A 16,812-nucleotide genomic window follows, 5' to 3' on the forward strand; every position below is an offset into this window, starting at 1 on the left:
TCTTGGCTCAAGTGGTAGAGTGCCTGTCTAACAAGCATGGAGCTCTGAATTCCATGCTGCCCCTCCCCCAACTCACAAAAACAAAAAAAAAGAAACTTGTATGTGGCAGCCTATTCTCAATCATCTAGGGATAACCCAATGAGAAAGCACAGCGTGTGAGCATTCTCTTCAGAGGTCCAATGGTACAGCAGAAAGAATCTGTTCAGATGCAATACAGACTAGCTAAAAAGACAGGACCTGGACAATGGTCTATTCTGTCTGGGACATAGTTTCTTCAGGTAGAAAACAAAAGAGAATCTGGTGTCTATTTTCAAAGTCTGTTGTGAGGATTAGAACATAATGTACATTCCCCTTCTGTTTCTTGTTCCTTTCCTTTCCCCATGGCCTCTCTCCCTTTCCTTCTTTCTCCTTTCTGGACAGCCTGGTGGTAAAATCATAAGATGTAATCAAGAGAACAAGGTAGCCACCAATATGTTAGATGGGGAGGCTGAGAAGTACATACATAGTGGGAAGTTGATGTCAAATAGAATAAAAGAGACAAGCATCTTATATGTAACTCACTGATTCAGAAAAATAAAAACAACAGTTAAAGTTTGACAAGAAATGGGCTACTTATAATAATTAAACCTAAAAGAAGGATGCTCTATGACTGGTCTATAACTTCAAGGTCGTGAAAGAAAATACATGGCAAACAACTATTCCAGCATGAATAAGACTAAAGATATGAGACATATAGATGCAACGGATTTTTATTGTTGCGGTTGGTGGTAGTGGGCTTGAACTCTGGGCCTGGGCTGTCCCTAAGCTCTTCAGCTCAAGGCAAGTGCTCTACCACTTGAGCCACAGCACCACTTCCAGTTTTCTGGTGGTTAATTGGAGATAAGAGTCTCACAGACTTTTCCTGCCTGGGCTGGCTATGAACCATGATCCTCAGATCTCGGCCTCCTGAGTAGCTAGGATTATAAGCATGAGCCACTGGCACCTGGCTGCAATGGATGGTTTTGAAATGAACCCTTTTGTTCTCAGACATTCTTAGCTGGTTGCCAGTGTCTCATGCCTGTGATCTTAGCTACTCAGGAGACTAAGATCTGAGGATCATGGTTCGAACCCAACCCAGCAGGAAAGATCATGAAACTCTGATCTTAAATTAACCACCAAAAAGCCAGAAGTAGAACTATGGCCCAAGTACCTCAAGGCACTGCCTTGGGCAAATTAGCTCAGGAATAGCACCCAACCCTTGACTTCAAGAATTAGGATCATGGGCTGGGAAGGTGGTTCAGTAGTAGAGTGCTTGCCTTGCATGCATGAAGCCCTGGGTTCGATTCCTCAGCACCACATAAGCAGAAAAAAAAAGAATTAGGACCACACAAAATATAAATGAATGACTAAATAAATGATATTCTTAGGAAATTTGTCAAAGTAGACTGAAGTCTAAGGACTAAATGGTAATAAGATATTAATGTTAATTTTCAGAACATGGTGGTTGGGAAAATGATCATGCCCTTTTTTGTAGGAATTTCAGATGGTGGAGGCTAGGGAGTTTTTGCACAAGCCAAAATTGTCTGAATGACCTCAAATCTCTAACTCTGTGATAGTTTAAAAATAGGAAAATAGCTGGGCACTGGTGGCTCATGCCTGTATTCCTAGCTACTGAAGAGGCTGAGATCTGAGGATCATGGTTCAAAGCCAGCCTGGAGAAGGAAAGTCCATGAGACTTGTATCTCCAATTAACTACCTGAAAACTGGAATTGGACCTGGGGCTCACAGTGGTAGAGGGCTAACCTTGAGCAAAAGAGCTCAGGGACAGCACCTAGGTCGTGAGTTCAAGCCCATGACCCATGGTGAAGGCTGTTAGTTTTTCATTGAGACCCCCTTTACTGACCTACTGCTTTCAGATTCAGAGATACATGAGTAATTTATTCTACTTCCCGGACACCCAACCTCCTACTTTGGCTAGGAGGTATGGACCAATGCTTGGCCAAGATGAGGGTATACTATATTCCTCCCTGCTTGCTTCACGACAGCAAGACAATGTTAGGTGTTTACTCTCCAGAACATCTGTGGCTCAGGCCAAGCATAGAAATAATTTGAGATCTTATCCTTGATAGATTCCTTCCCAGGCTTTCTGTAAAGGACTACCCTTAAAACTCACATGGTACCCAGGAAATTTCCATGAAGACTCTTGTACACCAGTCCCATAAATGTCAGCAATTACTATTCCAATGGAGGTACTATACCTAGATCATCTTATTTCACAGATACGTTGAATTTAATGTTTCCAAGCATGTATATTTTTTTGCAGAGCTATGTCATTTTTATGTACTCAGGAGATATATTCAGTTACCAGGAACAGAGGGAAAGCTCTGAAAAGTGTTCATTTTAGGATTCTACTTTCAATAATTCTCTTCTCGCTCCCCCCCCCACCTCCCAAAACACATCTGTTCCATTCTACATCTGGGAAGTCTTTATGAAGTTCCCTTTCTAAGCCTGCTACCACATGCATAGCATGGGACACAATATGGACATTTGCTTAGTAAAGTTTCATCCATTCTTCTATTCAGCAAATGCTCATAAAATGATCTCCTGAGAAGGTACCAAGAGGATGCCACTGGCTGTGAAAGAGTTTCTGTTTCCAAGTACAAACATAGCCTAGTGATCTTAGATATAACAGAAGAGATAACAATTTACAGAGGGCATTAGAATTCAACAGACACACTGGACACCAGTGGCTCATGCCTGTAATCCTTGCTACTCAGGAGTCTGAGCGCTGAGGATTGCAATTCAAAACCAGGCCAGGCAGGAGAGACTCCCTTATTTCCAATAAACTACTCAGAAAAAGTCAGAAATGATGCTGTGGCTCAAGTGGTAGAGCACTTGCTTTGAATAAAAGAAGCTCTCAGGGACAATGCCCAGGCCTTGAGTTCAAGCCCTTAGATCAGCCAAAAACAAAACAAGACAAAACAATTCAACAGACACTTTGAAGAAAGTGTCTGAGAGAAATGCATACAACATGTTTTAGAAATGTACAGAAGAACAGGTCAGGAATGGCTTGGTGAAAGCCTTAGCCTTTGACTAGAGCGTTGGTGGAGAAGAATCTTGTAAGAACACACAGCAGGTGTGGAGCAAGGCAGCGATGTCTACATTTGGCTTGTTCTTTGTTACCATGTATGCTGATGAGCCTGGCTTGCTTTCCATACTTTAAGAAAGCAAATAGCTAAGCAACTTCGACAGGCAGCACAACAAATGCATGTCATACTAAGCAATTATTGATCAGGGAGACATTTTTATGGTGTTTTGGGAGTAACTGAATTATATGCACTGATGTGTTTGAGGTTTAATTGTTTACCAGTTCACTGGGAGTAAAATATGGAGTAATAAAACAGATGCTACCCCATTCCTTGATATCCCTGCTCTCCTTGAGCTCGACCTTCCTTTAGAATCGCCTTTATCACCCAGAGTGAAAGACAGTCTGAAGGCTTTTATGATGCTGCCCATAACACTCATGAAATATTTCACGGACAATGCAAATAACCCCCGTAATAATAAATAGCATGTAAACAAGTTTAATTACTTAAGAATTTGACTTACCACTAAGAACATCAACAACATTCCAGAGTTAATCACCCCTTGATTCCATTTAGAGAAAATAACCTTTAAAATACTTAATATCACTCAAAGGAGGCTAGGAAACATTAATCCACACAAGACAAGATGGTGTTGTGCTAGTCATTTTCTAAAACAAGGAGAATCAAAAACTTTGTTTTGACAGTTGTGGGGCTTGAACTTTTAGGGCCTGCTTGCTAGCAACTAACCTACCCCTTGAACCACAGGACCACTTCCACTTGTCTGGTGGTTAATTGGAGGTAAGAGTCTCATGGACTTTCCTCCCTACATTGGCTTCAAACAGTGATCCTCAGATCTCAGCCTCCTGAGTAGTTAGGATTACAGGCATGAGCCACCGGCGCCTGGCTCCTGAAAAATTATTCTTTTTCAAGGAAAGCCCCCAAACTTGATGCCAGAGACCTGAAAGATTAGAATGGTTATCTGTTCAAGGAATCTTTTAGACTAAGTAACAGACAAGCATTTCAAATAAGGAAATATTTTCCCCCAAAAGGCAATCATGCCTTTTACATTTCTATGTAATTTAAATCCTTTCCTATAAACTTAAAAAAATTCATACAACTTTCTTCTATCCTTCCTGGGCGGGCACTATTTGTCTGATTTAAAGATCTCAATGACTGAACTTGAATGGCAAATGTCCTATGGAACGATGAAAGTGGGAGGGAGACCAAGTGGCCATTACTCCACTCCTCCACTCCAAAGTGGGATTCAAAACAATAACCACAGAGAGCGAAGCCATAAAAGCCTCTCTCCAGGTGTTATGGAGAAAGGTAATATCAGCCAGGAGATAATTGAGCGCTAAAAGAGCTACCTAAATCAATCCCTGAATGTGTGGTTTCAAATGACAGGATATAGAAGGCAAAGCAGCTTCAGTAAGCACAGGAAATATAGGCATCTGGAATTAGCCAGTCACCTCTATGGCCAATGTGTATTCAAGAATATGGGACAGAGTTCTTGTTTTAGTCACTTGACATGCTAATGTACATGACTTTTCTGATGTTTAATAACTATCATGAATAGTCAATGTTAGAGAATTGTTACTATATGCTACTATATATTTATTTCCCTTGAAAGGAATATTTTGGTTAAATTGGATTTTAACTACATAAACCCTTAAGTACAAACCTTATGATGTCCCAAATCTTATCTTTATTCCATGAATATACAGAGGAAAATCTACCCTAAATTATCAAATTACAAAAAGAACTTTGGACAACCTTGAGTTGTCTTCTTTGTATGCTTTCCTTTGCATATAATATTTTATTAATTTGACTAACTAAAATTATTTGTCAGATGAGCAAGAAGTGAGTCATATTATGTACCACTCTTTAATAATGTCATTAACAGCCAGTAGTTATTGAATTATTACAGTATACCAAGAAATTTTCCTTACATATATCAACTTATTTATTATATACAACAAAAGTTATAATGTAGGTATTATTAGTGTTGTTGTTTGTAGGACTGGCATATACATCTAGTCAGCTAATCAGGGAGCTATTTTAATTCCTATGTCCCTAATGAGGAAATTAACGTACAAAGAAATAAGTAAGTTCACCTTGAGTCATATAGCTAGTGAGTAGTGGAGCTAGAATTTAAATCGCATAACATCATATTAAATTTCAGTTTAATGAGTTATTTCTTTGTGCCAGGCACTAGCCTAGATTTCTATCTGCTGCTTTTAAAGTGTAATTATAACACATCCTTTTTGGAATACGGTTCTGTGATTTTGACAAATACACATGGTTATGTAACTGCCACTTTAATACTATAATCAAGGCATAGCAAGGTTCTAGAAGCCCTCAAAATTCTTCCAAGTTCTTCTGCAGCAAACGAATTTCTCCAAGCCAGAACCACTGGAAACCACTGGAAACCACTGACCTGTTTTCTGTTCCTATAACTTTAGCTTTTCCAGAATGTCGTGTAAATGGAACCATGCAAGGTGGTTCTGTAAATATTGTTAAAATTAAATTATTTTGGCTTTATATCCCCATCATTTCTAGAATTTCTTCAGGGGAGTATTCTAAAAAAAAGTCATTTTTCTTCTTTAATATTCCAAGGATAAAGCATTGCCCTGAGCAATGCAAAATATCATCTCAAAATAGAAAATAAATCTGAAAACCAAATTTAGTAAAATGGACCTTTCCATTTACCGTTCCTTCTCAGATGTTTTTGGAACATTAATATCCAGCGAGGACATCTAAGTATGACATTTAAAAGCTTAAGAACAGCTTGTTCTGAAATATTTTACCTATTACTAGTAAAGCATGAGCTTACACGAATGCCTGGTGAGCCTGTCTTCTAATTGTATTAGGACAAAAGATAAATCGGCATCCAACTTTCTCTTACTAACTTTTCTAAGTGATGCTTTGTCTCTCCTCCCAACTAATGAAGACACTACACATACTGACATCAGTCCAAAAAAATCAATACAAATTCACGGACAGGAGCTGGACAAAACCCAATTTCCAAAGTCCTATCATTTATTTATCCCAGAGAACAGTAACTTTGCTGTGAAGAGGAGAGATGAGGCTTCTGAACTTCGAGACACTGAGTCTTGTCAAAGATTTTCTGATGTGTCTCTAGTGTGTAGGTCCTAATTATCAGACAGCTCCTCTCCTACTTCTCAGCATACATGTGCACATGCACGTACATGTATGTATACACCAGCATGCACACACATGCACACACACCGATCCACATGCTTGTATGCCAAGTTGAAAATTTTAGTGTTCAGATGTGCTGTTACAATGTACAAAAAGATTATCATAAACTCAGGAAAGAAATGTTCTGGGGCTTGAACACAGGGCCTGGCCACTGTTCCTGAGTTTTTTTACTCAAGGCTGGTGCTCCACCACTTGAGCCACAGTTCCACTTCTGGCTTTTTCTGGTAGATCATTGGAAATAAGAATCTCATGGACTGTCCTGCCTAGGGCTGGCTTTCAACTGTGATCCTTAGATCTCAGCTTCCTGAGCAGCTAGGATTAGAGGCATGAGCCACTGGCACCTGGTTTAGAAAGACTGTTTTAAAGGGAGGGTTAAGCTATAAATTCTGCGTCACAAATTTTAATGATACCTTTGAATCTGAGACCAAGTTCCAATTCATTGCTCCCCTTCACTAGGAATTGAACAGAATAAAACAAGAAAACTCTATTAAAAAAAAACACCATTGTATTATATATAAGATATGGTAGACAGGCACTAGTAGTTCATGCCTATGATCCTAGCTACCCAAAGACTGAGATCTTGAGATCTAAGGATCCACATTTGAAAGCAGTAGGCAGAAAAGTCTAAGAGACCATTATCTCCAACTATCCAGCAAAAAGTCAGAAGTGGAGGTATGGCTCAACTGGGAGAAACACTAGCTTTGAGTAGAAAATCTAAGGGACAGCACCCAGACTGAGGTCAAGCCCCAGTACTGACAGAAAACAAAACAAAAGCTCAGAAAATGAACAGGAAACCTGCAGCTACAGCTCAATACATGCCTAGCACATGAGCACCCTGGCCTCCATCCCCTGTACTGCCACAAACAAACAGAACACTGACATAAACGACAGGCTTTAAATAATACTACTCAATCAGCTTTGGCCCACCTATCACAACAAATGCACCTTTAAGTTATCAAGACGTGAACACAGGAAGCAGGTATGAGGTGGGAGATGGGGAGGGAATAGCAGAGATAGCTTAGCACTTATACTCCATTTTTCTATAAGCCTAAAACTGTCCCCAAACTGTATTAACATGGAAGAAAAAAACCCACAAGAAGTCTAGGGATCTACAAATTACATTTGCATAGAAAGGGGTGGAGGGGGAAAGCAACTTACTTCCGGTTCACAATCAGCCACTCCCGAATATACGTCTGAATACAGTCCCTGACATGAGGATCCAATTCAACCCTAATTAGATGGAAAAGGAGACAAAAACACGTTAGCACCAGGCCAAGGCAACAAGGCATGCCCCATGATGATTCAAATCTATGTCAAGGAGATCGTAAGGATGCTCTTTCCTGAGGTGATAAGTATTTCTTCTTGACAAGACAAACATGTTAGCACTTTATGCTTTGTGGGTTTTCTTTATTATAGAGGATGGTTAAAAGATACCTAATACCTGAAGGCAGGAAAGACACCAAGACAGGGCAGAACAAGCTGTAATTAAATACCAGTCCCAAAGAAAAAGTACAAATACTCATGTCTAGCAGAGGTAATGTCTTGTGCGAGTATAACTTTGTTAGGACATGTACATTATTCTTTTAGAAAACCAAGAAGCAGAGCTGACTTGGGCTAATTGAATGACTGATGGACTGAAGACTCGGCTCTGGTTACTGGTCACTAATTCTCAGGAGTGCTATTACTACTCACTTAAAAATTCACCATAAAAGCTGGGTGTTGGTAGCTCACACCTATAATCCCAGCTACTCACTCAGGAAGCCAAGATCTGAGGCTGGGGTACAACAAGCCTGTTAGACTCTTATTTCCACTAAACTACCAAAAAAAATCCAGAAGTAGAGCTCTGGATCCTATGGTAGAACACTAGCCTTGAACAAAAGCAGCTCAGGGACAGCCAGAACCCACGCCCAGCATTCAAGACCCAGAACTGGCACAAGCACACAAAAATTCATACTCTTCATGGGTTTCCAATCTCGGCATCAGAAATAACAGCAGTAGCCAGGCTTTCTGCTGTGGTTTCAAGGTTATTAATACTTCAGAGATTAAGAGGTGTAATGCTACCAGTCTTAGTTTTCTCAGTTGTGAAAAGGAGATGCTACTGTGTGCATATGAAATGTCCCCCAACACCTCAGGTGATCAAGTCTTAGTCTCCAGCTTGGTGTTACTGAAGGACGGTAGAACTTTAGGATGGAAGGTCATGCCCTTCCTCTCAAGTGTCTTTTGCAACCTGATCATGAGGTGAATGAGTCTTCTCTGCTGCCATAGACTCAAGGCAACAGGGTGAGTTGGTCACAGACTGAAATCTGCAGAACAACAAACCCGAGTTTGAACTTAGGGCTTTGTGCAGGCAGGTTCTCTACCATTTGAGCAATACTTCCAGCCCTTTTTGCTTTATTTTTTTTTCCTAAATAGGGTCTCACATGTATGCCCTAGCTGACCAGGGATTCAATCCTCCTACTTATACTTCTTACATAGCTGGGATAATAATAGGTGCATATCACTATGTCCAGCTTTCCAAATCTTGGTGGAGATGGGGGAAGGTCTCACAAAAAGTTTGTGAGACTTAGGTAGGCCTGGAGTTATGATCTTCCCAATCTTAACCTCCTGAATTGCTAAGGATTATTGGTGTGAACCATTGTGGCTGATTCAATCTTCCTCCCTCCCTCCCTCCCTCCTTCCTTCCTTCTTTCTCTCTTCATTTGCTCCCACCCCCACTCCCATCTGTGCTATTACTAGGGCTTAAACTCTGGGCCTGAGTGCTATTCCTTAGCTTTTTTTCACTCAAGGCTGGCACTCTACCACTTGAATCATAGCTCGACTTCTGACATGTTGGTGGTTAATGGGAGATAGAAGTCTGGAGTTGGCTTCAAACCTCAATCCATTCAGCCTCCTGAGTGGCTAGGATTACAGGCATGAGCCACCAGCACCCAGAAGATATTCTTCTCAGGTTTTGTTACAGTAAAGGAAAGCTAACACAGGCAATAAGAACAGAACCCAACTATGGACCTGCTTTCAGTATGAACTCAAATACTGTGAAGGTCAGGCACCTAATCTCTCATCCCTGACCGTCCAAGTCCCAGATTTATCCTTTACTAGCTCTGTGATATTAGGTCAGCCATTCAACCTTTCTGTGCCTCAGTGGTAGTAGTAACATGAATGTCTCATTTAGACACTTGTAATGGAGATTAAATTACTTTGTGATTGGATAAGCATCTGGCATGCAATAAGAAGTATATGTACATTTACTATATACATAGCCACTTTCCATGTGTTCATTCAGTTAATTCCTCATCAACCCTGGAAGAATAGCATGATGGGAATTATGCTCCAATTCCCACAGCAAGTGGTAGGGTTGGGCCTCAGCAACAGGGCCCAGGCTTATAACACTCCCTTAGCTCAGCAAGAGGCCCAGGTGTTCCTGTGAGTACTCGTAGTCATGGTGACCAGGCTGCCTTCCCCTCACCTCCCCCCCCCCCCCCACACTCACCACTTTGCTCATACAGAAAGCTTTGGCAAGAAAGTCATCAGACAGTTGATGAGCTGCTAGCTCTACATGTTAGCACCAAGACATAATCATACTCCCCCAAAAAACAATCTTTGCAGGGGGGGGGGTGGAATTTGCCTCTTCATCAAATTTTTAAAAACAAACCCTTTTCTCTAAATTTATGGTAACTATTTGGAAGAGATTTTTGTCTCTCCCTCCCTCCCCTCCCCCCCCCCCCCCCCCGTTAAGATTCTGGCCATATTTGAAGATGATAAATTGTACACAAAGAAATAAAATGAAATGGCTCTCTATCAAAGGTGTAAATTTTGTGTGTTCCCTACATTACTGTCACATAATGGACCAATGACAGGGAAGGGAAAGTTCTTAAGGGCGACAATGACTTGTTTTCTAGGAAACAAGTACACCTGAAACATGAGATTTGTACCAAGGGCTAGCTACCCTGTGAGGCTGAGAACTGACTGAGCAAGAAGGCTAAGGGACTAAGATCACCATCTTCCTTAAACCTATGAGCAAATCCAAACTACAGCCTGGCATATCTGCATATCCGGGTAATGAGGGTAGAGACTGTGGTTGTGTCTGTTTTTGCTTTGGGTTTTGTTTTTATGATCGATGGGCTTCCCTTCTGCTTTGCTCCCGGACAAAACTTTCTGCAAGATCAGAGATCTTCCTTTCTTATCTTTTTATCTCAGTGTCCAGCATATAGTAGGTGCTCAGGAAATATTTAGGAGCTTGTTTCTAGCTGGATCCTGTCTCCTGTATGGGAATGCTTGTGAATGGAGATGCTTCAGTGATTATTATGAAAACTCTTGTTTTCATATAAACAGAGCAGCGGTTTTCACCATGAGGCTTCCTGAGGTCATGTGACTCACCCAAAGTCACTGATTGGCACCTGGGCAGTCTGGCAGCAGCATGTTTAGTCTCTTCTGCCTTAAAAGAATGTGTTCCCTCTGGGGACTAGTGGCTCATGCTTGTAATCCTAGCCACTCAGGAAACTTAGATCTGAGGACTGTGGTTCAAAGCCAGCCTTGGCAGGGAAGTCCATGAGGCTGTTAATCTCTAATTAACTACCAGAAAGACAGAGTGGAGCTGTGGCTCAAGTGTAGAGCAGCACTAGCCTTGAGCAAGAAGGCTCAGGGATAGTGCCTAGGTCCTGAGTTCAAGCCCCAGGACTGGCATAAACAAATAAAGAAGTAGGGGGTTACCTCTTTACCCACTGTACCTCCTGACCTGGCTTAGTTTCCAAAGCACTAGGTCAAACCAATTTGGCTCAATCCTCAGCATCACAGAAACCAAACAAAAATGCTGCCCAGATGCAGGTGTCTTGGGTTATCATAATGGATCAAGTCATTTTAGGGTTTCTTTTTAAAAGATGTTTAGCATGGGGGCACCTTCTCCTTCCCAATAACAGCCACAGTCATCACAATTGCATCAGTAATGTAAGGAAATGATTTACCCTTCCTCAGGCAGAGAGGGCTGCAAGGTCCGACAATCCTTGGGCGTGAATGCAACATCCAAGTCGTCATCGGTGAAGTCTCCCAGCTCCTGGACCAGCTCCACCTCCAGGCTGTTCAGGTGTGTCATCAGAAGTCCTTCAAAGTCCACTGGCTCCACGGGGTCATAAAACGGAGGCTGGGGGGCAGGGAGGTTAGGGAGAGATCAGTCTGTGCTACTTCGTGGGGGCACATGCACAGCAATCAGAAGTGTTCACCTCGCGCTCTCCTTCAACTGAGCGTCTCACTCCTAGCCTACAGCAAAGTGACTCTGGAGAAGCTGTCAAACTCAGACACGGTGATGGAGGGAAGGCAAGGAATGCAGCAGTGGAAAGTCAAGTCATAACACGATGAGTAATTAAAATCACACCCCAAGGCAGAATCTTCTCTGCCTAATTGCAGCTTGATGGGGAATCCTTAGGAGATCCAAGATGAGATCACGAGGGTTTGTGGCATTTTTTTGTAACTTCTCCTGCAAAAGCTCTCTCAGGCCATGTTTTGTTTACCCCAACCCAGCACAGTAGGGGATGGAGGCAATTTTCCAGAAATTCAGGCAAATTCAATGCTCCTCTGGCACATAGGTGGAGTTTCGGTGTTTCCTTTGGCCTGAGCTACCCTCTGCGTTGGAGAAGCCAACGCTGGAGACATACTCAGAGCCCACAGTGACTTAGAAGCACTGGTGGGCTGGAAGAAATTTTTACTGAACTGCAGCTAAGGGACTGAATTCAGGGCCATCTTCTGAGTGCTCTAATGGCTAAATTTACTCACCTTGAAAACATGATCTCTTGGTTCATTTTATCCTTCCATGGAGCAAGAAGGAAGGAATGCAGAAAGGAGGATATGTAATTGAAGCAACATTGTTCTTTAAGAAGATAACATTAAGATGAGGCAGCACTTTGTCAATCCTCAGTTAAAACAAATATCCCTTTTTATCTGTGAAATCCAGAGACTTAGAAGCCACTGCCTTAAGGAGTAAGAGAATCCCTTATGTCAAGTAGATCTGTATAGTAATAACAATAGTAGCAGCAGCAGCAGCAGCAGCAGCAGCAGCAGAATAACAACAATAATAATAGCCAGGCACTGGTGGCTAAATCCTAAGTATAATCCTAGCTATTCAGGATACTGAGATTGAAGCCATCCCAGGCAGATGAATCTCAGAGCTCTCATTTCCAATTAGGCAGCAAAAACAAGAGATGGAGGTATGGTTCAAGTGGTAGAGTACCAGCCATGATCCAAGAGCCAAGTGAGTGAATGAGGCCCTGAATTCAAGTCCCACATACTAGAGTTTGCACACACACACACACACACACACACACACACACACACACACACACACACTGTGAGGCTGTTCTGGGGTGTTCACTTATGGCAGGCTATTACTAATGGGCTCTACCAGCAGCCCAAAAGACCAACAAAACAAGAACCCCAAACTCTTGAGTGCACTGCTGTGCTATGAGAGAAGGCAGATGTGAATGAAGGGTGTGCTAACAAATCGCTTTTGCCCATCGCCTCACCCACATGTCAGTAAGGGCATCAAGTAGGAAAAGAAGAATAAGCCAGGTACTGGTGGCTCATGCTTGTAATCCTAGCTACTCAGGAGGCCGAGATCTGAGGATCACGGTTCAAAGCCAGCCCAGGCAGGAAAGTCCATGAGACTCTTATCTCCAATTAACTACCAGAAAACGGGAAGTGGTGCTGTGGCTCAGGTGGCAGAATGTTCACCATGAGCTGAAGAGTTCAAGGACAGCGCCTAGGCCCAGAGCTCAAGCCCTATGACCAACCAAAAAAAGAAAAAAGGAAAAGAGGAACAAAAATGCTGTGGAAGAAGTGATGGCACTTTGAGATTAGCTGATGGGAATAAGGCTAGCCTGCCCCATGACCACCCTTGCCGTTCTTGGTAGAAACAGAAAGATGACAACCGTGGGGGAGGGGACAGTGATCCTGTGTATAGGTCATCTATACTACTTGTCTGGATCCTTGCAGGTGTCAGAACACAGACAATTACAAAGGGGACAGAGGAGACGTACAACGGGAAACTCCAGAAGTAGAGAGCAAAGCATCCCCTGTTCATTCCAGGTGGTATGAGAAAGGTCAGAGAAGTTTCCCTTGGTTCTGATGGGGAGGGGAAGTCAGCGGAGGAGAGAACGTGGTGCTCACAAAGGCCTGTCCCGAGGCCTGCAGGGCTGAAAGAACCACCGAAGAGTCTCTGTAGGAGCCAGGTACAGACTGAATTTGCAGAAGGATACTGGTGAGCCCCCGGCCTACAGAACAATGGGCATTCTCTATGCATGGAGCATTTAAACCTACTATGCATACCCACAGAACATGCCCCAAGGTAGATGCCCAGCCCTGCCAACTACCATGCAGAGGCAAGTTTACCTTCAAATAATTCCTATAGGAAACTGAGAACTGTGGTTTTATCTCCTATCATATTACTATAAAGTCCTTAGTTACTAAAGTAAACAGTATTGAGCACTTGCTGCATCTTCTATGGACATTATAGACATTATATCATTCACCTTTTCCAAAAACCTTTCTAGAACCTGAAGAAATATGCTTTCTTAACTAAGCTCATTAAAGGCCCAGAGATTTAATCATTTGCCCAGGTTTACATGCCTATGAATTTCAATCTTCACAGTCACGTTCTTAAACACTTAACATTTTTTATTAATTTCTTTTATTACTGTCTTTTCTATTTCTTCTTTTCTTTTATAGGCCTTTCAGGGAATCTGTATTTCTTGAGGCAATTAAAATACAAGGCCACAGTAACTATGTTTAAAAAGCATGTCAAAATAAATGCCTTGAACACTCCCCACAAATTCTGTTGCAAATGTCTCATGAGATTATCTGCTCAAACGCAGAATAAGTAAATGATAAACACAAATGAGTTATGAAGAATGTCAATTTCTCAAGCAGAAGCACTGGAAATATGCACTTGAGAATTACACTGAAGGGCAGTTTTAAGCAAGGGAGTATGAGTTGTGTGTAAATAGACACTTAAGGAAAAATGACATTTGTGTACAACGATCAGGAAAAAAATGTTCAGTTTCAGCCAAAGTGTAACACTCCTCATGTTCCTGGAATCTAAGGCTACAAATAGTGAAAACAAGCAGGCTCTAACCGCCATCGCTTATCTTCAGAACCAGCTGCTCAAAGATCAAAAGCAAAGGACGACCCACTCTCTCCCTCAGCCATTATCTGCTGAGCATCTACTAAGTGCAATCACTGAGTGGGCTTTGGCATACAAGGGGGGGGTCCAGTTGGGTGTCCTCATGGAGCTATATGCTAGTCAACCATGAGATGAGAATTTTGACCTGTTCACATATAAATAACGCTACCTTTGGGGAGTACATTGACAAAAAGCAGAGCCTGGAGTTGTTAACGAGTCATTAGACTAAAATCTGGAGAATTGTGGTTTGAAGCAAGCCTATGCAACAAAAAAACAAACACAAAAAACACCTAACTTCATTTCCAGTTAACCAGCAAAAAGCCAAACTGTAGGCTCAAGTGGAACAGCATTAGCTATAAGCAAGAAAGCCAAGAACTGGTGGCTCACACCTGTAATCCTAGCAGGAGACTGAGACCTGAGGATTGCAGTTCAATGCCAGCCCTGACAGGAAACTCCATGACACTCATCTCTAATAAACCACCAGACAGTCTCTAATCTAGGAATGGGAGCTTGCAGCCTGCAGGCTATATAGGGTCTTAGGGATCATCTGCTATGTGACAGAACAGACATATATATTTCTCATGGGCTGTCCATAGCCCAACTGCCTGCACTGACACAGCCCAAGAATGATGCTAGCAATATCCAAATGGCCCTTGGAAGGAAAAACAAAAAAAGGCTCCTCACTCCTGCATCTGTTAGTTTTAGGCTAACCAAAAGACAGCCAAAGGGGTGAGGTATGGACACCCCCAACGATTCAGCTATTCAGGAGACAGAGTCTGGCAAAATGGAGGCCAGCTCAGGTAAAACCTTGGCTCTTCTACCTCCGTTACAGTCTGTGCTCATGTATCTGCCTATGCCTGTTTCTGTATGCTAAAATAAAGCAATGCTCTTTGTTATCTGATCTAAGTGAAACAACACTCTCTTGCTTCCAACAATGGCAGATTCCCATGGATGCCTTTGAAGACAGTAACCTGGCGTCGAGGCCCTCAATCTATATTTGCTAAGACTGAGTGGATCTCCCTGCTCTTGTGCAGAGAATCTGCCATTCTTTCATCTTCCATTGAGACTGTGCATGCATACTGCAGAAACCTTCCCCCCCACCACTTCCTTCCAGTGAATAAAACCATGGCACACTCTAATTCCTTGAAAGGTGAAATATAAATGAACAACAGAATCAGAAGAGGAAAAGTGAGGGCCATATTTATCAAGCTATTCACTGGTTAACCCCAGCCTTAAAAGAAAAAGGTTTCTGGAAAATATATGCATCTAAGGTAGGAAGCTTCTTTTCAATATAAATGTTTGATACACAAACATGTCAGGTAACCATGGCATTTTGGTATGTTTCCAGGATGTGGCTTTTTACATCCTTTTCTTCATTCAGCATTACAGCTTGGCTGATCCATTTCATTTCAAAACTTTTCTATTTTTCTTTTAAACAGCTATACTTTCTCCTGTAAAAGTCCTTAAACACCTGTTGCCTCAGACCATATAGATTCCAAAGCTTTCTTCTCCTTTATATTTCACTGCCTCTTCTAAAAAATTCACATCATCTCCTACTTAACTCCTGTCCAGACAGAGGCGAGGCCTTCAGAGACCTACCCATTCAGAAAGCTCTCTTACTTTTCCAGGGAGGCTTCAACACATTAGCCACTATTTGCACAGGATACATTAATTCTTCTTGACCCCAACAAGGAGGTTATCAGTTGCATTTTTGCAAAAGAAAACACAGGAATCTTCAGAGAGGTTAAATAACTTATCCCAAGTTCTACAGATAATAAGTGGAAGTTATCCTTCGCACAGACTTTTCCAACTCCAAAACAACAATGATTGGTAATTGGTTGGTAATTGACTGAATTTTAAATAACTTGAACTGAATACTTTTCTCTCTTTTTTTTTTTTTTTTGGTCGGTCATGGGCTTGAACTCAGGGCCTGGGTACTGTTTCTGAGCTTTTTCTGAGCGCAAGGCCAGTGCTCTACCACTTTGAGCCACAGCACTACTTCTGGTTTTCTGGTGGCTAATTGGAGATAGGAATCTCATGGGCTTTCCTACCCAGGCTGGCTTTGAACCAGGATTCTCAGATCTCAGCCTTCTAAGTAGCTAAGATTACAGATGCTAGCCACTGGCTCACAACTCTGAACACTTTTTTTTTAAACCAAACACCCATTTGTACAAACATATGAGGTGGAAGTGGCGATTAAATAAATACAATTTTTGCTCAGCCTTTCTCAATTGGCTAAAATAATTCAATGAGCAGTCTGCAACCTCTCTTTTAAGAAAAGTTTTCTAAATCTGTTTCAGGTGGAAATGCTTTGATCATAAACCACTCCTCTGCCTTGCTATCTTGCTGAAGTGTTCTATT

The 16,812-nt window shown here is 41.9% G+C and overlaps 1 protein-coding gene across 3 annotated transcripts in view; it reads right to left on the bottom strand.

Annotated features, from left to right (window-relative positions):
- Dock8 (dedicator of cytokinesis 8) overlaps positions 1 to 16,812 on the bottom strand; it is a 212,812-nt gene that overhangs the window by 121,749 nt on the left and 74,251 nt on the right. For all 3 annotated transcript variants that reach the window (XM_070035686.1, XM_070035685.1, XM_070035687.1), the window contains 2 exons: positions 11,246 to 11,421; positions 7,446 to 7,517 (listed from right to left, as the gene is read on the bottom strand). In XM_070035686.1, coding sequence (XP_069891787.1) covers positions 7,446 to 7,517; positions 11,246 to 11,421 — 248 coding nt within the window. The remainder of the gene's footprint in view (positions 1 to 7,445; positions 7,518 to 11,245; positions 11,422 to 16,812) is intronic.

This window comes from Dipodomys merriami, unplaced genomic scaffold, assembly GCF_024711535.1.
Source record: "Dipodomys merriami isolate MVZ:Mamm:240054 unplaced genomic scaffold, mDipMer1.0.p SCAF_26, whole genome shotgun sequence".
NCBI classification, from domain to species: Eukaryota; Metazoa; Chordata; class Mammalia; order Rodentia; family Heteromyidae; genus Dipodomys; species Dipodomys merriami.